Source organism: Elgaria multicarinata, chromosome 7 (genome assembly GCF_023053635.1).
Source record: "Elgaria multicarinata webbii isolate HBS135686 ecotype San Diego chromosome 7, rElgMul1.1.pri, whole genome shotgun sequence".
Classification (NCBI taxonomy): Eukaryota; Metazoa; Chordata; class Lepidosauria; order Squamata; family Anguidae; genus Elgaria; species Elgaria multicarinata.
The window spans coordinates 30,641,648-30,667,488 of NC_086177.1; the positions used below are offsets into that span (position 1 = coordinate 30,641,648).

General features: G+C 42.3%; 1 protein-coding gene across 2 annotated transcripts in view; it reads right to left on the reverse strand.

Annotated features, from left to right (window-relative positions):
- Positions 1–25,841, reverse strand: part of SLC22A23 (solute carrier family 22 member 23) — a 126,503-nt gene that overhangs the window by 6,535 nt on the left and 94,127 nt on the right. Inside the window, exons 6-10 of one of the 2 annotated variants that reach the window (XM_063130307.1) lie at positions 22,001–22,123; positions 16,851–16,953; positions 12,761–12,993; positions 9,956–9,988; positions 7,928–8,051 (exon numbers count right to left, since the gene is read on the reverse strand). In XM_063130307.1, coding sequence (XP_062986377.1) covers positions 7,928–8,051; positions 9,956–9,988; positions 12,761–12,993; positions 16,851–16,953; positions 22,001–22,123 — 616 coding nt within the window. The remainder of the gene's footprint in view (positions 1–7,927; positions 8,052–9,955; positions 9,989–12,760; positions 12,994–16,850; positions 16,954–22,000; positions 22,124–25,841) is intronic. The other variant, XM_063130309.1, reaches the window with a different exon arrangement.

The window sequence follows — 25,841 nt, forward strand, 5'->3', positions numbered from 1 at the left end:
ACTGCTCTATGATCACTGCTCTCTGTGTATGCCTCAGTGTGCTGATCTGAACTGATCTGAATTGAACTGCACAGAAGCCTGAAGGAAATAAACCAGCTCTGCTGTGTAAGACCTGCGTGATGTGTGTTTGTTTCTGAGCACAAACAGAGTTCCAGAGAGAGAAAAGTTCTGGCACAATAACCCAACAAAGGTTATGGGACCAGTCTAGTCCAGGCAGCCTACACCAGCCTAACCCAGGCAGAAGAACCAGAACTTGGTGGGAACGGTGCAGTATCAGAACCAGAACCAGGAGTCTGCTAAAAAAAGAAGACTGTTGATGGAGGAAGACATCAAGCTAAAGTCAGTGCTGCAAAGTGAGGAAGAATCTCAGTCGGCTGACTCTGAGGAGGACTCTGAGCAGGAAGACGGTGAGATACAAATTCCTAAAGCAGAGGGAATGGCAGGAGCTAATATGTCTGGTTTGCATCAATTGTTGGAAAAGCTGAATGACTCTAACTATGCATTATGGTCTTACAAAATGCAAATGTATCTGATTCAGGCTGAACTGTGGTATGTAGTCACAGAGGATCCACCAGATAGAGCAGATCCACAGAATGCTAAATGGTTTAAGGATGATGCAAAAGCAATGGCAGTTATTGCATTAGCTGTGGAAGACTCTCAAATTTCCTTCATTCAGTTTTTGAATACATCAAAAGAGTGCTGGAATGCACTACAAGCTGTATATCAAAGAGAAACAGCGGGCAGTAAAGTAATTCTAACCCGGAAGCTGTATGGAATGAAGCTGAAACCAGGGGAGTCTATGTCAAACCATTTGAAAAGCATGAGAGAAATCTTCAATCAACTCAGGGCACGAGGGATGGAGTTTACAACTATACACCAAGTCTATGTGATTTTGTCAAGTCTTGATTCATCGTACGACGCGGTTGTCACCATGATGGAAAGTCAAGAGGAGAAAAATTTAACCCTCGAGTATGTAGCTGGAAAACTACTGGAAACCTATGAAAGAAGACAAGCTTCAAAACAACAGAGCCTTAAACATCCTGTGGCTGAATTTCAACAAAGCCATAAAACTTCTGATGTGGTGGCTGCATTAAAGGCAAGGAAATGCTTTAACTGTGGTTCCACAGGACACTTAAGGCGGGATTGCAACAACAAGAAGAAAAAGCTGTTGACAGCAAAGTGGAGAGAAGAAAACAACATGAATGAAGCTGAATCAACAAAGAAGTGTCTTCTAGCAAGAGTCAAAGAGACAATGAATCCTTGGTTTTTGGACTCTGGGGCTTCAATAAGTATGGCAAAAGACAAACTTTCATTTGTTACCTTGGAAACTTCTACTTCAGAGCAAAAGTGTGTTACCCTTGCAAATGGAACAAAAATCCAGATTTGTGGTGTGGGTAATGTATATTTTGATTGTCTGGGAGTTGAACTACAAAGTGTTTTATATGTACCAGAATTAGAAACAAACCTTCTAAGTGTGTTTCAGTTAACAGAAATGGGGTATGAGGTTTGTTTTACTGAAGAAAATTGTACTATAAAACAGGGAAACAAGGTGTGTGTGCAGGGAATAATGAAAGAATCTTTGTATGTGATTAATACTTGTACAGAAAATGAAGTTGTAGCCAGCAAAGTCACAACAAAAACAATAGCCAATTGCAAACCACACCAAGAGTGTATCCATTTAACTCATAAAAGGTTTGGTCATGCTAACTATAAAACAATTTCTAAGATTCCAGAATTGTGTGAAGGGGTGAAAATCAAACCATGTTCTAACTATGTAGAATGTAATGTATGCAGTGAAACCAAGTGTCATAAGTCAAAGATTCCAAAACATAGTGAGAGAACAACAAAAAGAATTTTTGAATTAATTCATGCAGATCTTGCAGGTCCTTTTGAGACAAGTCAAGGAGGAAACAGATTTTTCTTGTCTATTGTTGATGATTACAGTAGATTTGGATTTGTGTATGTGTTAAAACAGAAGAGTGAAACTTTTGGAAAGTTTAAAGCCTTTGTTAAGTGGAGTAAAAATAGATTTAAAGAACCTATAGCTAATCTAAGAACGGACCGGGGAGGTGAATTTCTTAGCAACCAATTTAAAAAATTCCTCAGTGATGAGGGTATACAACATGACCTTACTGCTCCATATTCACCATTTCAAAATGGAGTTGCAGAAAGGAAAAACAGAACCTTGCAGAACATGTTAAGAGCTCTATTGAAAGAGTCAGGATTGTCTAATCTGTTCTGGGCAGAAGCTTTGTCCACCTCAAATTATTTGTTAAACAGGCTTTACCACTCTGTACATGAAAAAACCCCATATGAAATGTTTTACAAAAGAAAACCTAGAGTGTCACATATAAGGGTTTTTGGAAGTAAATGTTTTGCTCATGTTCAGAAAGAAAACAGACCAGGAAAGCTAGCTCAAAGAGGTTTGGAATGTAAACTGTTGGGATATGATACACAAACAAAAGGCTATCGTTTGTGGTCTCCATATCACAAAAGTGTAATTGTGAGCAGAGATGTAGTTTTTCATGAACAAATGCAGGAAACAAAACAGTATGTAAGTTTGCCTGTAGAACAGAAAGCTGTAGAAACAGAAGAAATTCCTGAACAATCTCAGCAAGAGAGGGAGGGGGAAGAAACTGTAAAGGAGGAAACTGTGCCTGTAACTATGCCAAAGCGACCAGAAAGGGAACGCAAAGCTCCAATTCGTTATTCAGATGAATACCAAAGCAAACAGGTTTCTCATAGAGCTTTACTAATAGCCTATGAACCTACTTCATTTGAGGAAATTCAGGAAATGGAACCTACAGAAGCTCAGGGCTGGCATGAAGCAATGTCAGAGGAAATCAGAGCAATGGAAAAAAATGAAACGTGGAAGCTAGTACCTTTACCTGAAGGTCGTAAAGCCATTACCTGAAAATGGGTATTCAAAGTAAAACAAAATGAGAAAGGACAGGTGGAACGTATACAAGAAAACAAAATTGTGTAGCAACCTCTAGTGCAGAAGCAGAATATATCAGCTTATCTCTGGCTTGTAATGAGATTGAGTGGTATAAACAATTATTTGCTGATCTAAGGTTGGAAATTGAGACACCAGTAACCATATTTGAGGATAATCAGGCATGTATTAGTATGGCTACATCTGAAAAGTGTAAACCAAGAACTAAACATGTGGATGTTCGTTATTCTCATGTGAAAGATATAATTCAGAAGGGCTGGATTAAGCTTGAATATTGTCCATCTGAAATGATGTTGGCTGATTTATTCACAAAACCAGTATCAATGGTAAAACACAAAGAGATGCTTTTAAAGCTGGGTCTCAGATTGTAACACAATTTAAACAACATGCGCAAGAGGAGGACTGTTAAGTATATGAAAAGAAATACTTGCTTAGTCATTAAAATTGTGTGTGTATGGCTATCTCAGGGTTAAACAGAGAAAGTCTATCTGTGGGCAATTACCTTGAGATAGAGGCTGTTCTGGGAACCTTGCCAAGATTCTAAGTTAGCCTCATCACAGCTGTATGTAATGTAGATAAGAATTGTGTAGATGTGCATATAGTTTCCCACTTGTGTAAAATGGAACTGATCACTGCTTACTGATCACTGCTCTATGATCACTGCTCTCTGTGTATGCCTCAGTGTGCTGATCTGAACTGATCTGAATTGAACTGCACAGAAGCCTGAAGGAAATAAACCAGCTCTGCTGTGTAAGACCTGCGTGATGTGTGTTTGTTTCTGAGCACAAACAGAGTTCCAGAGAGAGAAAAGTTCTGGCACAATAACCCAACAGTTTAAACCCCCCTCCTCTTCCTCTACTGAACCTCATAATCTCCTGGCTTCCTGAGATCAAACCAAACTTTTGACCTCACAACTTTAAATCTTTTGACTGAAACAAACACACACACATTTTTAACTTCATAATATCCTAAAAACAAACTAAATACAAAAATGGAGGGCAGCTCTGTTCCTTCACAGGCCAAAAACATAACAGTATTTAACACACAATTGAAAAAAAATATCCAGAAGCATAAAACACCCATATGCTGCATATTGTGAGAGAAAATTGCTTCATACAACCCAACTCTAGCAAATCAGCAGAAACAAGGAAGTCTACCAACTAAAAATGTTGCGGTTATGCTGTCTGCTTTAAATTTGCACTCATTCACGGAGTGCAAGCTAACAATACTGTCAGTGACTGTAAAGGGGGCAAAAACTGCTAGAATAGAATATACAAATAATAACAAGCAATTGCCAATTTGTAAAAATAATAATGGCCCACCCATCTCTTTCATTAGTAAGCCTTTGCTTTCTATCTCCAGTTAGCTTAGAAACGTTGACTTGTGAAATCCTCTGCGTTATCACTAGGGAGCAGGCTTTCCTCAGATTTATTTAGTGGGCAGCACAGAATTGGGATGTACCACAAATCATGCAAACATTCCCGTTCGCAATCCTGAAAACAAACATGAGCAGGAACACAGTTTTGCAATTTCCCAAAGTTGTATTCATGTTCAAAAGTGCACATTTCCAAAAATCTACGATTGTGCATATGTGTACTTGCACAACCCCCTCCCAAATCTGCATCTTTGTGCTTTAGCCTATGGTAGAAAATGCACATTTTCAATTGGGAAAATGTGTATTTAAAAATGTGTTGTTGTTGTTTTCAATTGGGGAAAAATTATGCACTTCTAAAAATGCACTTTTTCCCCTGTCAAAAGAAATGCACTTTTTCACTCAACCCCACACCCCCACTCATGTTTAGAAAAGCAAATGAGACAAAATGTGTTTTGAGAAAGAATACAGAGAATCTCAACAAGCTCAAACATTGTATGTTCGCCCATTCTTCACACAGAGCCATTTAAAAATGGCAAGGAGCTGCAAGTGTTGAAAACGGCCTTTCTTTTAACCCTCATTCTGTCGTTCTGAAATTCCTCCTCCGATAATAAACCCTATGTGGGCACTGAGCCAGTAGAGCAGCCATCAGTTTAAATAGTTGAATAATGGTGTGGAGTTTAGTTGGGTGATTAAAGCTGTATCCATTTCCAGATAAAACATTGATTTCAGAGGATGCAGGCTCTTGTTGCAGCAGGCCCTGTCTTAAAAGAGGCATTCTGGTTTGGGAAGGGGGCAGGAGAAAGAAGAACACCTCTTCTAAGATGATTCCTGCCAGCCACAGTTTTGGTAACTTTCTGTCTCAAAAATAATTTATAGAAGTAGAGAACATGGGTGCCATCTAGTCCAGTCCAGTCTCAACAGCATGCTCTGTTTTATTTTTTTATCAACTTCATTTCCTTTCTTTCTAAATTCGCTTTCTTCTCCCCCAGATACATTCATTCCTTTCTAACAGAGAAATTTAGCATACGTGAAAGTGATAGTTGTAAATGGTTTAATTTCTAAGACACAGCCAAGAATGATCAGCATCTCTGGGCTTGTTTATCCATTCAGGATTCTGAGAGTTGCAATCCTATTGGAATGTGCCATGGTATGCAGGCTACTTAACATGGCATGAAGAACTGGTTAACCCACCATCAACAGGAGACAAGGGGGTGGGCTGGTGTGTGTGTGTCACATAGGCACAAACACTCTGGTGTCTATGGAAGGAGTTCTAGCATGGGCCACCATTATCAGATGCCAATGTCAACCAATTAATGTCACTGATTTGTGCATAGGCCATCAACATAGCAGGTGGTGCCAACCTGGAATAGGTCAGGCGGGCCTAGTCACTGTCAGGCAGTGGCGGATGATGGATGCCCATGCCTTCCCTCCCTCAGCCACCAACCCATGATGGTGTTCAACAGCATAGTGTGCACCTGTACACTGGCTGTACCTGGATCCCAGGACTACTTTCCTGAGAAAACAAGTCCTCTCTACTTAAAATTCTCCAGCCAACATAGCAGAGTTGGCTTGGGGATTCTGGGAGTTGCATTGCAATGCAATTCTCTTTCAGCTTCCATCAACATTTCTAATTCCTTTCCTTGCACATGTAACAAACCGGAGGCTGAAACGATTGTCAGGGGTTTTGTTACCCGGGATAAGTGATCATGGCACACAAGCCTGAAACGCAGACAGCATAACTTTTGTTCATTGCTGCCAATTGTCTGCAGGTTCACAGAGTGGGAAAAGGGACAAGAGGTCCCTCAAACTGTGAGCAATGAATGACAGCAACTTATTAGCTAGTTGGTGAATGCATCCTTACCCTCTTCTGCAATTAACTCGCTCTACAAATATTTCTCATTCTGTTTTGTAGTGGCAAACACACACGCACACACACACGCACACGCACACGCACACACACACACACACACACACACAGAGTTGCTCCATCAACAAGTTTACTGCAAAAGGATTAGGAGTTTCATTTTGTTAATTGTTTGAAACAGCTTTATAATGACTCCTTGGCACAAGGAATTAGAATTCTTCAACGATGCCTAAGCGCTTGGCACATGGGACCGGAGGAACTGAACAGAACTAAGGGATCAGCATACTAAAAATCTCAACAAATGATGTTATATCAAAGAGCTTCCATGCCACAGCTCTTAGATATGTCGTCTGGGAATGAAAGGACATTCTTGATGCTTGAATCTGGAGGTGTTCCTAATGAGTCTTTTGAATGAGACAAAGGAAGTGTAGGATCTAGTGCAGCCTTCCCTAGCCCAGTGCCCTGTAGATGGGTTGGGCTACAAGTTCTATCATCCCCAAGGATGATGGGAGTTGTAGTCCAACACATTTGCAGGGCACCTGGATAGAAAAGGCTGCTCTAATGAATGCTACTGACTTCTCCTTCCTCTTCTCTTTGCTGTTGCTTTATTTTAAAAGACTGAATACTAGAAAAAAAATCAAATAATTTTCCTTTGAGTTATGACACTCTAAAAAAATCCAATTGTATTTATTCCTTAGCCAAGCTAAAGACTTTGGAACGCCCTCCTGAAAGAGATATGATTGATGCCAATACTGTGTTCCTTTCAGTATCAAATTAAAATGTTTCTATTTGCCCAAGCATTTTGAAGAGAGCTTTGAAATTTTAAAATAGTAATTGTAATTCAATCTAAATTGATGTTAGATTGGTTGATTATTTTTTGTTTGGTTTTTATGTCTCCATCTAATATTACTGTTGTATTATATTTATAGCTTTTTGTACACCACCGTGAGATCACCATTGGTGATGAAGGAAAGATACAGAAAATCCTAAAATAGAGGCAATAATGTAATGAACAGTAGCCTTAATAACTACAGCAAATGGTCACCAGCTTTTCTGTTCAATTTACACATAAAAGCTACTGCACAGACACAGTTGGCTGACTGTGTGTAAGTCTGCTGGTAAGAAAACAAAATATCAATGCTCTGCCAATTTTTTGGATACATGATGCTGCAACTGCGATTGTACAAAATGAGTGTGAACAACGAGCTGAACAGGCCCATAGCAACCACACAAGCTGCTGGAAATGGCAGCACAGGCTGCGTGAACACTGAAGATGTGTGACTCATGTGTGATCAGGGATACATGTGCAAATGGATCTTGTTATGGGGTGCAGTGAAGGGAGGCTTACCTCCCTCACAGAGCCAAGCCAGGCAATAAAGGCACAATCATCTGCATGCTTAGACAGAAAAAAGTCCTACAACTCCCAGGTTTCCCTAGTGTGAACATGCAGAGGATTGTTCCCTAAATGCATGAGTGCATTCATGAGTCTGTTTTTGTTGTTCAAACCAAGGGTGGAATGGCCTAATCAGAATAAGGAGCATAGCACGTTTTGTCATTGTTCTGACAAAGCTGCTGTTCCTCACAGGGAATATCACCAAATTTGCCCCAAAAGTGGCCATCCCCCAAATTAGTTGCTGACCGGAGTCCTAAGGTACCAGTGGACTGCCTTGTATAAGAATAAGGGACCACAAAACATTTCCTCTCCCCCAGAGTGAGCTTTTTCTTGCCATACCTTATTACTGTTGGTGTGATTTCCGCACAGAAGAAAACACTGAGACTACCAACTGCGTGCGATGAGAACATGCCCACGATGGAAAATGCAGTGGAGAATTTGTCCTTTACAGTGTCACTCATACCTGTTAGGCACACAAAGAAAAGTTAATCTCCATGCCACTAATAATTATCAATATGCAGTATCCTTTTAAAAGTCTCCTCTACCAAATACCCCCTCTCTCTTTCTGACACACCCACACCCACCCACACCCCTTTTCATAGAATTTAATTGTCTTTTTGTACTCGTAGTACAGGGTGGTGAAAAGGATGAATAAAGGCCAGACTGTTAGTCAGGCATATTGCATAGTGTACAGCTATATTTTTGTTTGTTAAATTAATCACAGTTGCACATGGGGTGGGGGGATTTTTACTTTGAAAGCAGTATGCAGTGATGTGAAGCATCTCTGGGAACCTTTTTTCTAAGGTCCCAAGTCATGTGAGCCAGAGGGCTTGGGAGACAATTTTGGATAGAACCCAGCTGAGGAATGAATAGATGAGTTTCCCTTCACTATGTGCTACGTTGAAACCCCGTGTGATTGTAATAAATCTAACAAAAACCAGAGATGTATTTACATGCTACTCAATGACCTGGTTCACATATAATGACAACCCAGAGTACGGTTGTTGTTGAATCATGGGTTGTTGTCACATGCAAACCCTGCACTGTGGTTTAATTATGTGTTGTTAACTACAAACAACCCTAAATTTACAACCCAACAACAAACTATAGGTTCTCTTCATGGTTTGTGTGTGTGTGTGTGTGTGTGTGTGTGTGTGTGTGTGTGGTTAGCAACCCATAGTTAAACTATACTGCAGGATTCACACACAATAACCCTCAATTCAATGATAACCCATACTCTGGGTTGTCATTATGTGTGAACCAGGTTAAGAAGTATAATGTGCAGTTTAGCCCTAAGAGGGTGGATATTTTCTCACCAATTAAATGCATGCTTGTGGGTGAAGGCGAGATTAAATGCAATTTTTTATGCCAGTTCCAGGGATTCTGACACATTCCAGTGTGACTGAGCAATGGAATCAAGGACAGCTAAAGATGGGTGGGGGTGGGGGTAGGCTATGCAGATAGGAGTAGTCACTAGAGGCATGGCTCAGATTTAGCTCGCCCTTATCTTTCTTCCATGTAAGTGCTATTCATTGATATGAAGAAGAAGTAAAGTGCTGCACTTGGGGGACATTGTTGCAGTGAAGGCAAATCCTGTCCTCCACCCCCAGCACTGAATGGACCAGCCCTCAATGAGATCCCCAGTGGCAAAGGCCACCAATGCTATATTGTGATGGCACACAGCCAATGGCTCAATATTCTCCCTTAGGAGAATTTCAAAACCTTGTTGGACAACTTTCATGCCCTAATGAAAACAAAGTCAGCCCAGAGATATTGTGATTTGACACCTAATCAAAAGCACTGTGGAATTTTATGTTTGTGAATACCAATTCGAACTGACTGGGTACACACAGGAACATAGGAAGCTGCCTTATACGAGTCAGACCATTTGTCCATCTAGCCCAGTATTGTTGACACGGACTGGCAGCGGCTCTCCAAGTTTGCAGACAGGAATTTTCCCAGCCCTAACTGGAGAAGCTAGAAATTGAAGCTGCAACCTTCAACAAGCAAAGCATGTGCTCTACCATTGAACTACAGTGACTCCCCATGCCTCCTGGAGTAATGTGTGGATTAGAATGTATCCACCAAATTATCTGAATGTTTCAAAGCAGCTCAGTCCAAAAAACATATCAAAATAGTATCAAAATGTGTATGTCGAGAGGATATGTTTAATAATACATATTTAAATGAGAATTGCTGTGCAGGTTATCACTTGGGAATGGGGGGAAGAGGGCAGAAGTGTTTGAGCGTGAAGTCTGTATTTGATCCAGCCACAAGTACTAAGATAGTGGGAAGAAAGTAAAATTAGAACAAGATGGCTTATTTAAAGTAAATAATCGCATTTGAAAACTGATTTGAAAACTGTACCTGAGTCTGGAAGTTGACTGTATTTTCCTATCACTGGATTCAGAACCATCAGTGGATTGAAACATGAGAAAAGGGAAATGAACAAATTAGAACATACACAGAAAAAAACACAATAATGAAATGGCAGCTATTTAAAAAGTTAACATTAAATTATACCAGTCTTCCCCAACCCCAGGGCACTCCAGATGTGTAGGACTACATTTCCCATCATTCCCAGCCAGCATGCTCAATTATAAGAGTTGCAGTCCAGCACATCTGGAAGGCACCGGGTTGGGGGAGGCAAAGTCCCTTTATCTAACACATTTCCTCTTCCATGTTATGGTAGAAGGAGGAAATGTTCTCTTTCCCCAGGATGTGCTATTTTCTCTCTGATTCCCAATGGAAGGATAGAATTCTAATGAGTCGATAACAATCAAATGTGCACTGGTGAAACATTCTAGGTCTAGAATTAGTGTAGAGTCTAAACAAAGGCCTTTATGTTGATAATGAAAAGAGTATTTAAAAAAGGAGTCACAATTAGCTGTAATACCCAAAAGGGGGTTGCTAAAAAGCGAAACCCTGAGACATTTTCTTTTTTACTCCTGCATCACTCAGCTAAGTTTCCTTTGCCAAAGCTCCAAACTGAGTGTGCAGTTCGAACAATTATTCACAATCTACTTGTGGCTATAGATCGATAGATTGATAGATATAGATGAAGTGTTCCAATAAGGGAGCATTCATTCTTGCACAAATCTGGCACCCCAAAACACTGCACATTTTTAGTCAAGGGAATCCCAAAAGTTCCGATTTGAAGACCTGTCTACTATAAGTCTCATGACTCACAATTACAGGATTACCAGAAAGTGGAACCCTCCTCTCCATGTCCTCTCTTTTGAGTAATTTCTATACATTTATTGGGTTGGATCCAGATTTAGTCATAAGCAGAGTACACCCATTGAAATAAATGAGACTAAGGTCGATCATGGGTAACCTATTCAATAGGATTACTCTACATATGGCTAAATTTGGAGCCAATCCTTTATGTACATTCAATGACCCCATTCAGATGACATGCTAAGCCATGGTGATTAAGCTCTTTGAGCTAAATGTTATGGCTTAGCGTATTGTGTGAACCATTCCTAGCCGTGGTGGCTACATAACCATGGTTTAGACACGCTCACTAACCATTTGCTGCAAAAGGGTTAGCGGCCTAACCATGGCTTAGTGTATTGTCTGAACAGGCCCTATATATAAATATGGCTAGAGAGAAGGCTTTTAAGAGCTGCTATATAGGAGATGTTTTGTAGCCTGCTTCTATACCGCACAGGCTAAAAAAAGTAATTTGTGTTGCTTTAAAAGATATGTTTGACACAGGCACATACTATTGGAAAACTTGTGGCATGTACAGGCATCATCTGATCAGTGTTCTCTTAAACAGCCTGAGGGAGTTGCCATGAGACACAGCTGAGTTAGCCTTTGAAAAGGGAGATAGCACTGGAAGCAGAAGAGAAGCAAGACAAGTTCAAGGTGGTCTACTGGTGGTTTGTTCTCGATGGGGTGTTTTTTTGGAACCCCTGGCAGAGATATTGCCCTGCCTCTGCTCCCTGTGAGCCTAATTCAAATCAGCACAGGATCCCTTCCCTTCCCTTACAGCTGGGTTGGGGCTATTTCCACCAGAAGCAGCAGGAGCCCTGAGTCTCAGTAGAATTCTTCTTGCAGTGCTGGAAGGAGGTGCCATTAGCCAAAATCCTCTTTTCAGTGCAGCCTTTGGCAGCAGCCTCCCTCAACCTGGTGCCTTCTAGATGTGTTGGACTACAACTCCCATCATTCCCAGCCAGAATAACCAATGGTCAGGAGTCATAGTCCAAAGCACCTGGAGGGCACCAAGTTGGGAAAGGTTGCTGTGAAGCACGGGGATCCATTCCCATACAGAATCTGCGCAGTCTCAATTCAGAGTACGCAGGCGCTGGCCGAAACAATCTGGCAGAGATTCAAACTCCCATGACATTTTGTGCTTTCAGATTTGTACAGTTCAAACGTAGAGAGCGATGGCCTTGGATCAAAGGGGGAAAAAGTTCTAAGAAGAAGCTTGCACTGAAGTTAATCAATACTGACACATGGCAGGATTGTTAGGAGTGAAATTGGCTATTTTTCTCAGAACGCCTGGTTCAGATCTGGATGTTCATTGAAAAAATGTCTCCAAAGGAAGCAAGCAGACAAAATGGGAAAATTTAAAGGGGAACCATTTGTTTTGCCATAATAAGATCCAGTCTGTATAATATCTGGACTTCCCCATTATAAGACCGAGTTCTAGTTACTATGTGACTCCTTCTCGTCACATGGGTAGTTTCCTCAGCAGCTCTGGAACTTCAATGAGTGCTCAAGGGCCAATGAGGAATCTTCCATGCAACAGGTGGCAGTCAAAAGGACAACCAGCCACAACGAAGCGGACAAGGAGTCTACGGTATATAGACTAGCCTCCCCTCAATGTGGCACCCTTCAAAGGTGTTGGACTACAACTACTATCACCCACAGCCACCATGCTGGGTAGCTGAAGTCCAACACCTCTGGAGGGCAACAGGTTGGGGAGACTGGTGTAGACAAACCCAAAGAAAGGAAAGGCCTCAATCTCTTTATATTGGCATTGTTCTCTCTGTGTGTGTGTTTGTACCCCATCCGCATTGCAAATTTTCAATGTTTCCCTACAACCGCAGTTTCCCACCTATAGCTGAGAACAGCAGCAGGCCTGAGAGCATGTCCAAATCTGAAACACAGTGGCCCTGTGAACCATATCAAGGTATACAGTGGTCTGACATCCACACTCACAGTTGAGAAGGCCTAGTTGTAAAAGTGAAGCCAGAGCGGTGAGGATCATGAAGAGCAGCAATCCCCCTCTCCGCCCAAGGAAACCAACAACTGGGCACATAGCCAGACAGGATGCCAGAGTAATCCCTGCCATGGTATAGTAGTCCGCATAGAAATTGTTGGTGAGTGACATCTTATCTTCGTGACCCATCATACTCTTTGCAAAGCAGTGGTGTATCCCATACCCAGTCAGCCTGTGTGGGAGACAAAACAGGGTAGGGTTACAGGATAGCCAGGCAGACAGTGAGATATACTGCAGAGCTAGAGTGTAACAAGAAAACCTCTCAGGCTAGTCCCAAATGGCTTGCCTTTACAAAATATAGAAAGAAAAGGGATGAATTACACACAAATGTCTTCTTCCAGATTTCTCTGGATGTCAGATTTTGGGGGCAAACACTGGTTCACATGACAACCCACACACAACCCATATTCAAAGTGGCCACTGAAGTGTGGTTTGTTGCTGAAACATGGGTTGCTGTCCTGTGTGAACCCAGCCACGCTAACAAACCATGGTTTGTTAACCAAGAACAACCCACAGTTCACAACCCAACAACAAACCATGGGTTCTCTTTGTGGGTTGTTCGTGGTTAACAAATCATGGTTTGTTAGCACAGCTGGGTTCACACAACACAACAACCCACACGCAACTCACAGACCTGGTTCGCATGACAGGGCAGCCCATTGTGAGTTAATTTACTTTGCTATTATGAATATGCAACCCCCACCAGGGCTTGTTGTGGCTTGTTGTGTTGTGTGGACCCGGCTGAGGATGTTATATGAACAGACCATGAGTTATACAAGGCTTGTTTATCTCTTGAATATCTTTCCCCAGCTAGGTTTTCATGACAGGAGCCAACGGGGTGGGGTTGCATATTCATAATGTTGGATGGCATGCACCACAGCTCCTCGAGGGTAAATTAATCTACAATGGGCTTCCATGTTGTCTGTAATGGCCCATACTCAACTGTGAGTATGGGGGGTTGTGTTGTGTGAACCCAATCATAAGCCATGCAGCAACCCACTTCCAAGAAAGTATTCCTAGGGTCTGCCATAACATCTAGCATAGCTGGATCTGTGGATCTTCCCCATCACATGGAGAACTTCCATGACAATAGTGCCACCTTTCTCCCTGCATAGAATTGCTCCATGCCTCTCTGTGCATAGAAAAAGGTATCAAATGACATAATGAATCAGGGCTTCAGGGGAAGGGGGTGGAGCTTCAAGAGGGAGGTGCCTGCCCACAATATCAACTGGCCTCTGCAGGTATCCCAGGACGCAATCCAGTTCTGTGGCTGGAACAGTTCCCAAACCCTGCACTAGGATTATCTAATTGGGTGTATGAATGCCTGATGTAAAAAATGCTCCGTTAAAGATAGCAACCTCAATCACCAAGGCAGACAACCTCCCCAAAAATTCCCAGGCTTTTAAAATGACACATTGAAAAATTATTTGTTACTATAAAATTGCTCCAAAAAAATGGCATGGCAAACCATTAGTTCTACAACATAAATTTTGATATGACCATCTACTGTTCCTTTGGAAGTCTGGTTTTGTTCTAGAGGCAGTGAGACATTTGTTTCCTTCAAATGGTTTTGTTTCATGGAAGAGTCTTGTCTCATAGAATCATAGAATAGCAGAGTTGGAAGGTGCCTACAAGGCCATCGAGTCCAACCCCCTGCTCAATGCAGGAATCCACCCTAAAGCATCCCTGACAGATGGTTGTCCAGCTGCCTCTTGAAGGCCTCTAGTGTGGGAGAGCCCACAACCTCCCTAGGTAACTGATTCCATTGTCGTACTTCTCTAACAGTCAGGAAGAGTCTAACACTCATGAAAGAGTCTAAACTGGAGTAAGTTCCTTTCATCGAACTTTACAGGGGATGGTGATTTTTGAACACGTGTGATCAAGGAGAACATTTTCACGCAGAAATATCCGCTCCAGATTGTTTTTGTCAGTTTTATGCTCCCTCCCAACTCTCAATATAAGCACATTGTGCATTGAAGCATCTCTGAATCAGGTGAAGGGACCTTCCACAAGCAGAACCTTTCCTCTCGTGGAACACAGAACCTCAGTCCAACCCACTATATGGTGCTTGCTAAGAAGCAAACAACATTAACTATCAGATAGTACAGCTGAAACAGACCTCAGTGTGGGATTACACGTCACGTCTGAAATGCATCTATTGCATCTCCATGAAAGAGCAGCCATTTCCACCACAAGCCAGGGCTTGAATCACGGCTGGAGAAAAAGTGAGCTGGAAGGCAAAGGTGGAGAGTAGGGCAAGGGCTAACCTACTTGAAATCACCCCCTTTATAGTGGAGAAATGGAAGGAAGGGTCTGACACGTGTTGTGGGTGCAAGGGTTAGTTCCACTTTCAGTGTAGAGTCTGATCCAGGGAAATTTGGAGGATGACAGTAGTCAGATTTTCTACTTTGTACTTCCTGGTTAACATCCAAGGCACTGGGTGCCTGGTACTGAAAGGTAAGTCATCCTCCATCTTCTCCTCATTGCCTATGGACACCTATATTTAATATAAAGTCCTAAAGAGCTTTAGATCCAGGATATCTGAAAGGCTGACTCCTCCCATATGAGCCTACATGTAAGTTGCAATCTGTTCTATGCCCCACGGTCAGCAGAAGCTGGCTTGTGGGGGATGAGCATAGGGGTAGCCAACCTTTGGGGGCCTGTGGGCGCATCTGCCATTTCTGAGGGGGGAGGGAATCAATGGAATATGTTTTCTCTGCCCCTACGCTGTGAATTCTCTCTTTTCTCTGACCGCCGCTCCTCCTCCGCCACCTCCTGCTTGGGATTTCCTTCCCCACCCCACCTTTCCTGTCTTCTTCTTTCTCCCCATCACCATGGTGATCTACTCCTCGTCCCCCCAGCAATTTCCCTTCCCCTGCCACCACCATGCTCACCTCCTCCTGCCCCCGATTTTCTTCCTTTCACACACCACACTGAGCTCTTCTTGCTCTTCTGCCCATCTGCAACTTCCCTGCCACTACCATGTCCTCCTCCTCCCCCCCTCGCTCACTCACATTTCCTCTCCCTGTAATCCTGTGCTCTCCTCCCTTTCCCCTCACTCATCCAGGACGTCTTCCCTTTCCAAACCCACACTCGCCTCTTCTTTCTCCTGCCTATGATTTCCTATTGTGCTGACCTCGCCTTCCTCCTCTCGCTTCACCCACCCGCCATTTCCTTCTCCGCCCACCCATTGCTGTGCTCACCCTCCTTCTACTTCCTCCAACATTAGGGCTGCTGAAGTAAGCGGGGAGGAAATAGGCAGCAGTGCAGCAGCAGGAAGTCAGCCAGGTGTAATTGGGGGTCCTAGTGGGCACTGTAGCAGCACCCCAATTATGGAACCCACCCCTGAAGGAGGTCAGGTTGGCTCTGTCCCTATCAAGTTTTAGATGAGCTGTAAGAGCTGTACAGTTTTGCTCGGCCTTTTACAGATCTTAATGGCCCTGTTCAGAAGACACCTTAAACCACAGCTTTAACCACAGTGGTTAAGCCAGAAAGCTGGGCTGTGTTCAGAAGACACCTTAAATCACAGCTTTAACCACAGTGGTTAAGCCAGAAAGCCGGGCTGTGTTCAGAAGACACCTTAAATCACAGCTTTAACCACAGTGGTTAAGCCAGAAAGCCGGGCCATGTTCAGAAGACACCTTAAACCACAGCTTTAACCATGGTGACTAAGGCAAAAAGCCTTATTTGCCATGGTTTAAGGTGTCTTCTGAACATAGCCCGACTTTCTGGCTTAACCACTGTGGTTAAAGCAGTGGTTTAAGGTGTCTTCTGAATGGGGCCAATATTGTTTTGGCTTTTTTTTAAAGAATGTTTTGTTTCCCTTTGTATTTTGCTGTGATTTTACTGTAATGATATTTTTAAAAGTACACTGCTTTGTGAGACCTCAGTGGGCAGAAAAGTGATTTATAAAGAATTGTAAAAATAAATTATTAATAAATAACAGAATAGATGTCACTACAACAACAATCACAACAATCATTTCAATACTTTTAATAACACGCTGGACAAAAGAATGGTAGTACTTACGAATTTATACAGAGCACAACAATGTTTTTCCACAGGTTCCTAGTTCCCACCACTTTAACAATGCAGACCTTCTTTGACCTCCTGCCAATTTCTTTCTCTAGTTCTGGAACAAAAGCAATATTTCATTTCTTTAAACAACATTAATTTTGGAATGATGCAGAGCAGTGCAGCAGCAATAAGGATATTCTTAATCAAGTCCTCTGACCATTACTTGAAAGAGCAATAAAACAGTGAACTGTATGTTCTCCTTACAGATATCTGAGATTTGATAATGGCACAGTACAAAGAGGAGTTCGGTTCACCTCCCTTGAACTTGATCCCATGTATGTGCTCTTCCTTAAATGAATTCTCCCTTTTGTTTCCCCTCCACGTCTTGCGGTTTAGGGGTGGGCAGACTTTATTTTTTACTGAAACCCTGAAATCCATCACCAGAGCTGGGGAAAAAGACATATACCGAGAATTAAAGGATTCTAGGGCATTTGAGTTCAGAACTGAATGGATCTCAGAGTCCTTTTATATAAAAACTCACTCCTCGTTACTCTAAGCTTTATTTATTTGAGTGGTATAATTTAGGTTGGAGAGGGAAGAATAATTTTGTTGCTGTTTGTTAATCAGAAAGAGTCAGAAATCCTTGCTGATCTACTACAAATCACTCAGAGATCTCCCAGTTGATCCAGATCTATCTTCTGCTCCCCCCTTCACCCTGATCAGACATCCCATCTCATCTTCAGATAGTTAAAACATTTCAGAAATTTGTGTGGGTATTGGGAACAATTAGAAATGGGTGCAGAATTAGGAGTAGGGAAGACCTATAAGTAGTGATTTGCCTTGTTGCTTTGGATGAGTAGGAATTGCCTTCAGGTGACTATGAAGGGAGATAGTTATTTTCCTTTTTCAAAACTTTAAGGGCTTCAGTATGGGAGAGCAGTTGGGCTGTTGATGTTCTGTGTGGGTCAGCAACTTCTGTAGATTGATTTGCAAGGTTCCACTTTTAGACAAGACTTGGGTTGCTTGATATAAGGATGCCCATGTGAATGAATCTGTCCTCGAATGTATGCGGAGGCAACACTCACAAGGCTATGGATCACTGCGGGTCATAATGCTCCATGGCCCTGAAAGGCTTTGTATTGCTCTGCAGTCTTGTGATTTCTCCCCTTTTCACCAGAAAGACAAATATGTTGGTGGGCAGAATGATGCAACTCTATCTGGTGCCATATAACACCCCTGCCCCATCACCACGGTGAAAAGAAATGCAAAGAGATGCAAGTTTCATCCTAGGAAATTAACCGAAAGAGTGCAATTATTCCTCTGTGCAAGGATCTGGTGGGCATCCCCGTTATCTTCGGAGAACCCAGTGGAACAGGAAGATAAAATGTTTTTTTTCTTGGCAGTTTTGTATTTCAAGAGCTTCCCCCATTATCATCTTAAGCCTGAACCAAACTGCAGAGAGGGCTTAACACCAGGGGCAGCATCTTATGCTTCCTGCATTCCAATGGGACTCACTGCTCACACAAAGGGGAGCTAGTGCTTTGCAAAAGAACCGAAATGAGTGGAAACGCTTGTTTCTGGAATGGGGCAGGTGAAAAGAATGCGCAGGTAAGGAGCTGCGCTCATCTGTCCCAATCCAGAAATAAGCATTTCTCCTTCTTCCCAGGGTTCTTTTACAAAGTGCAAACTCCCTGTTGCACTAGTGGTGGGTCCCACTGGCCCAACAGAATGATCAGGAGAACAGCAGTAGTGTCAGATACTACCCCATGCCTCCATCCAGAAACATGATTTTCATTTTTTTAAAAAAACATCCAGCCTTAAAAAGAGTCCTGGGTAATCTGAAACCTCGTATTCTGTGTCTTTAACAATGGTTGGTCCTAGGAAAGGTGTTGCTGCACTGTTCCTGTGCATTCCTCTCCACCGTCCCATATAACTTAGCAATACTTGGGAACAGGAGCTTCCCTCAAACTCTGAATTAGTCAAATTCCATCACACATACCCCACAAACAGGAAATTCCGTTTGACATTTTCCCTTGGAGTGACGTGAGAAAAAGTCCCAAAGGGAAAAAGATATGTTACTCGTCTTCTTGCAAACTTTATTGTAGGCCTTTGCTGTACGGCACTGGCATTTGGTAATTTGTAGCCTTTCAGATTCAAGGACAGTGTAGGAACAAAAGTGTACAGATAAACCATTCCGTTCACTAGGAAAACAGCAGCCTAAAACAACACACTACCACAGTAACAAAACGACGTATTCAGGGCATGCACATCTCTTCATTTTCTATCCTACTGTCAAACTGCAGGGAAAAAGAGTGGTCCTTTCACATTTGCACTGGCAACCTCTCCTGTTATCCTGAAAGTTCTTTTCAGGTACTGGAGTCTATCGAGAGAATTGACCGAAAACTCCACACACATGGTAGCAAATGTACTAAAGCAAGAGCTCAAAGCCCAGAGTGTAAAATAATGTGTGCTGCTGTTCTATTACTTATTTGTTACATTTATATCCCATTTTCCCACCACGATGGCACTCAAGGTGGAGCACAGGGGTTCCCCCAGCAGTCTCCCATCCAGTTTTTCATGAGGTTAAGGCCTGCTTAGCTCTAGCAAGGTTGTTTTCATCATGGAAGTTCAGACCATGCCCTGAGATCATCCCGTTAGCACAATGTCACATCATAAATGTGAACAGGATGTACATTCCCTAACTGGCTAGTGCGTCTTGCCACTTCCTTCTGCTGCTTAAAGTCTTGTTTACATAAAATGTTAAGCATTAGAGTCTTAGGGCTCATCTATACCAGCAGGATATTCCACTATGAAAGTGGTATGAAAGCGGTATATAAAAGGCAGGAGCCACACTGCTGCTTTATAGCGGTATTGAAGCGCACTGCAGGATCTACACTACTGCTTTATAGTGGTACTGAAGTGCACTGACAAGTTTTGGGGCCCATGACACATCTACACCAAGCAGGATATTGCACTATGAAAGCGGTATAAAAGCAGTATATGGCATGTGTCAATGATTCCCAATGAGTCCATGCACTTCAATACTGCTATAAAGCAGCAGTGTGGCTCCTGCCTTTTATTAACCGCTTCCATACTGCTTTCATAATGCAATATCCTGCTTGGTGTAGATGAGCCCTTAGTGTAGTCATGGTTAGAGAAATCATAGATCCTTTGCAGTTAAAGCAAAACTGATTCCTTTCTGATTGTCCCAGCAAAAACTGGCAATGCAAAATCGTTTTTTTTTTTTAAACCAAGGGTGTAAATGTACAGTATTTTGAATGAATAAGCTTTTACAGTATTGCAGTGTTAATCACCATGTGACACCCACACTTCCAATGAATCAAGCACTTTACAATATCTTTTGTGAGAGGCCAATTAGCTATTATTCTCTTTTTGGAGATGCTGTGAACATTAATTATTCCCTGGCTAGACTCATCAAGGGATTGGTAGCAGACATGCATCTTGAAACCAATGCTTAATATAGGTTGCACATGTATCCATTTCACAATCAAAATGCACCATCAGCCAAGTTCCAGATGGAGGCTGGTTGATCTTCATTATTAAAGAGATATGTGCATAACTGTTTCTAAATGATAGTTTGTTTGCATTTTAAGACACTGATCTTGTGTTGCATGTTTTTAAAAGGACATGTCAGAAGTCAATGACCCAGGTTTTAGATCTCCAGTCTAAAACCAATATTTTCTGTTCCATTATATTGGCCTGGTGTACATAGGCTGATGCTAAAGCCTACTTTCTATGGACTTCATTCCATTAGTGCAACACTACTACTGCCAAGGAGAACCTCCATTTTCATCCTTGCACATGTGTCAAATCTAATACTTTTGATTCCACTTGCAAAAGCCATTTCAGCAACTCATTAGGACTTGATTACGTTCCTTGCACTAGTTCTGCTAGTTGTTTTCCCCTAGCGGTCACACAAATGCTAGCAACCAGACCTCGAATATATTTTCTATTAGCATAATATTGGATACAACCCTATCTGCTGAATTCCACGTACTGTAAGAGCACTTTCTTTTTCTTTTTTTTAACCTATGAGCCTACTTTGTAGGCAGTCTATCCCATTCCACCTGCATTATCTCAATATACATTCCACAAGTTTTTCTGCAGGTTGCTTTTATACTGGTATCATTTTCTGAGGATTTCCAGTCTGCCTCCAGAATATCAAGCATGGCTTGCCAGTCCAGATTCTTGATCAGAGCTAAGAACAAACTGGTACTGCAAGGTATTTCCTTTCTTGCTATGAACCACAGGGGCACAAGGAACTTTTATGTGGATATCAGATAAGTGTCATACAATAGATATTGCAAGGAGCACAGAAAAAAGACCCAGCAAAGGGTACAGAAATATAGCTGAAGAAGGAACTTGCTCAAAATGGGTGCCTCCCTTCCACTGTCTCCTATGTGTTTGCCTGCAAACAGAGGAGATACTGGTGGCTTTGGTTGCAATTCTGTATCAATTGAAGATACTATTCATGTATTGCTAGAATGCTCTATGTATAATGATCTCAGAACCAAATACATTCATCCGCTTTTAAGATTGTTCAGGGGAAGGCTATCCCTTGTTAAGGCTTGTTTCCTATTTTCTGATGCTGAGAAGTATGTATCTTTCCAGATTCCTTGTCAATGCTCTACAAATATGTGCCACGAAGTCTAAAAACTGTATGGGAAACTATTCAACTTTTAATGGTTTGTTGGTGGAGTTTTACATTGTATAGTGTTTTATTCTGTGTTTGTGTATAATGGCAATTTGCTAAGACGCAATAAAGAACTGATTGATTGTAATGGACTGAATAGCAGATAAGGGATCAAATATTTGAGTGCTCCCCTATCTCGCTCCAAAAATGCCCTCCACTTACAAAATGAGCATTTCATGGCCTAGGAGAAGGTTCCACTCTAGCGTTATTTTGGACATCAGACATGGATTTCATATAATCATTAAATTTCAAATTTGCATGTGAAGGAAGCTTATTTTAAATATGGGGAAGTGTTCAAACAGTTGCACTCGGTGGCATGGTGGCTTACTATCGACAGGCAAATGAAGCGAGACTGTGGATCGTGGGGTGGGGTGTTCAGCAAGCTGATGCAGGGTATGTGTGGAACTACTGTACACTGCAGCCTGGAGAAAATGTGTTGATACATTACCTCCAGCCTGGCTGCTTCCCACATCCCCCATCTGGAACTCCCTGATAGCAGAGCCATGAGAGCTCCGGGACGGGCTGTCCTTTTCCTCATTTCCTGGCAGAGCTGTGGGGAAACACCTGTGGCCTGTGAGAAGGAGCCAACCAAACAGGTAAATGAAGCTGGATGGATTGACAAAGGGAGCGTTGGTGTCAGGAGAGAGTTGTGGCATTCAGCGGAGGCCGGGGGCTGCGATGCTGAAGCACTTTGGAGAGCTCTTTCTGAGTTCTGCCTGAAACCCAAACCCAGAACAATGCATAACAAGTCAACCCACATTGCAGCCACCAGCCTCTGCTGCACGCCACTACCCTCGCTACATTTAGTCACAATCTGCCACAAATACTTAGAAGCGTGTAAACTTTTCCCCATACAGGTGATTCCCCCACTCCCGTTCAGTGCATCCAGCCCCATTAAGCTACAGGACCATCCATGCATAAACTATCTGTCAGGGATGCTTTAGGGTGGATTCCTGCATTGAGCAGGGGGTTGGACTCGATGGGGGTTGTAGGCCCCTTCCAACTCTACTATTCTATGGTTCTATGATGCTGGCTCCTGGGCAGCTCCTCAGATTGCAAGCCTGCAAGCAGGCACCAACTTTGCCTCATCTCTATTTGGATAATTCAAACAATAATAACTACTACCAAAACACTTGTCAGAATGACCGGGTGGAATGTGTGTGTACAGTATATTGCAAAAGGCCTCCCAGGTGCACACTACCCCATCAGCAAGAGCTGGGCCACCAAGTGTCATGGCTGGAAGACAGGTTTTGTCCTCTCTTGCCTTGGTGTTCTCCAGTGCAGCACGTCCCTCACTAGGAGTGGATGGCAACCGTTGGTTAATATGAAAAGAAGAAGAGGAGGGCATTCTAGGGGACACCATTGGGGTGCAAGCTAAACCTGCTTCCTGACCTTGGTGACTCCAGGAACTGAGAATCAAGCCTGCCCTGCTCTTCATCTGCATAGCCCCACCTCTTCATCTGTATAGCTCCACCCTTGGTTTTGTTTCTTAGTCACCAGTAGAGAGTGATTGGATACTCAAAACTGGCTTTTATGTACAAAGGCCACTCTTACTGGCAGCCTGCTTGTCAGATCAGAAGAACGATGGGGTTAGCATACATGGCTCAGTCAATATGCAGAGGTGCAGAGACAGTGGCCCAGGAAGCCAGCCAATCTGAATTTTACATTCTGATGTCCATGGACTGAATTTTATATACTGGTTTGACTGGGCCCTAAAAGGTGCCCAGTTATTCAACTTCTCTCCTTTTCCTGAGCTGAAAAAATGTTCTGCTGTGACTTTTTCAACTTCTCTCTGGAACGATGAAGGCTAAGAGCTCATTTAAAATAGATCAAATGATCTGGATTCTAGCAAGTTATTTATAGACCCAGAAAATTACGTGAAGGCGTGTGATGTGTTTCCATCTCTGGAGTGAAATATGCCTGAGCTTGGCCTGTACCTAGACAGGAGGTCACCTGGGAACACCGTAGAAGCCACCTTGAAGTTTCAAGCAGGATACAAACATAATAAATAAGCAAAACGAACAGGTGCTCTAGGGGTCACGTGTGTTACACAGTTCTGCCATCAGTCCAATACAGGGGTAGGCAACCTTTTGGATCCTGTGGGCACATCTGGCATCTTGAGAAGCTGTCCTACGAACTACCACAAAATGGCTGGTATGGGAGGCATGGCACAAATAACCTACTCAAAAAGCTGAATACAAAGCAGAGGTGGGTCTGAGCCCCAGCACATTAAACAACTCCTTTGAACCCACAGTTTTCAGCCTCAAAAGAAACCTATTTCACAGCAATCCCAGCTGCTGGTAAGAAAATGTGTTATTGTTTTTTAAAAAAGTGGGAGGGTAGGGCACCTTGGTGGGCACCAAGAAAGGTGTTTCGGGGTGCCCGTGGGCACTATATTGCCTAGCCTTGGTCTAATAGCTCAGCTGCATTATCTACATCTATAAAATCTGAGCAATCGCCTTTTGAGTAGTGAATTGTGGATTAATTAGGGCTTTAACACAGATCAGCCAATGGTAATCTGGCAGAAAATTGGATTCAGCATGTACCCAGATGGTAACTTGATTCACATGTAGCATTCCACCTCAAACCCACTTCATGGCAGCACACAAAATATGAAGTGAGATGTAATGGAAGCAGGCAGTGAAGCAATTATATGGTCACCACACTACAGCTAAAGCACAATGCAGAACAAGTCAACCCACATTGTATCACACTGCAAGGGCAGTATGAATTGGCTCTATGCTTGGCAAAATATGTCAAATGCAGCTCAGGATGTGTAGGATGTTTTGTGGGGGAAGCGAAAGGGTACATAGCTTCTGCTTTGCGAAATATGATATTTGGTTTATTCTAACCAATGGCAATGACGTTTCAAACTGAATGATGTTTCAGTTTGAAACATCATTCAGGGACAAACCAAGACTGATTAATGCCTTCTCCTTCCTTAATCCTAGTTTGTACTTTGAAATAGAAGTCTTTCTAAGGTATGCACTGCCATTTAAGTTAAGTTGTGCTTCCAAGGTTAATCTCCATACCTTCTTCATGTCTGGTATGTAATGCCTGCCTCGAAGGACCTTGGAATGTGAGCTCTTTAAAGTGGAAGGGAGAAAAATGCCAGTTTCAAAAGGGAAAGGCAGTGGGTGGCTGAGAAGAGGAGGAGGCAGCAGAAGGAGAGTGAAAGAGGAGAGCTGAGAAGCAAATTCAGGAAAACCAGCAGTGTGTTGGAGAAGAGAAAGAAGCAGATAGAACAGCCTTCAGCTAGAAGAAGAGTGTACCTCCACAACAGAGACTGGCAACAAAAGATTAAAGGGACTGGGACAAGCAGGTGTTGTTGGTCTAACAGCAACAACACCGTGCTTTATAGGGAACTGTGGCTTAAAAGTTAGTGTTGTTCATATTTGGTTTATAATTCTATGGGTCATCTTCTTAATATTGTTCTTCACCAAACATTCTAAAGTAATACTGTTAAATATTTATTTGTTTGTCTCTGAAAGGATTGCAGTCTGCCCCTCTTCATCCTACTTATAGAAACCTGATACATTACATTTGCACAGTACCTGCATTAGGAAACATAGAGAAAAACTGCCCAACATTTTCGTTAAGCCCATTTTACCACTGTCCTGTCCTGTTTTCCCCCTGATAAATTCAAGCAGGGAAGGCAGGAACATACCTAATTTATGGGATTACTGAGGTTGTTGGGTGTTTTTTTAAAAAAAATAACAAAATAAGGGGGGAGGGAGAGAGAGTAAGAAACACAATTGGATTCAGTAAGACTACAGAAACAAATATGTCCTGTTTCCTAACAATGTTCAACAAAGTAAGATAGCAGCATAACTTCTCTGGATTTCTATAGAGATAAATTAAATATAAAGTGTTATGAAATGGGTGATTTTCAGTCTTGCGTGTGGGAGTTAATGTGCCTGGCTCCCTTAGGTTAAATGAAGTATTACTTTTGCGGTCCAAGGAAGCACAGTTCCTGAATCAACGAAGCATGTACCTGTATTCAGAAATGATACCTTAACTTTGAAGCAAAACTTCAGAGGGGCAGGTCCAGACCATTATTTTCCTCACACCTTTGTATTTGTTGTTGTGTGAATATCTCAAATTGTAGACAAGCCTGCATTTCCAGTGCAACCACCACATCCTAGAGTGAACTAGGTTATCTTCCCCAAAGCAAAGCAAGACACAGAATGTAAATTACTTTTATGCTACGGTGACAACCTGGGATCTATTATGTCCCTGTTAGTACAGCATCAAAATCATTTGTGTGCCTGTATTTTCATCACCTATAT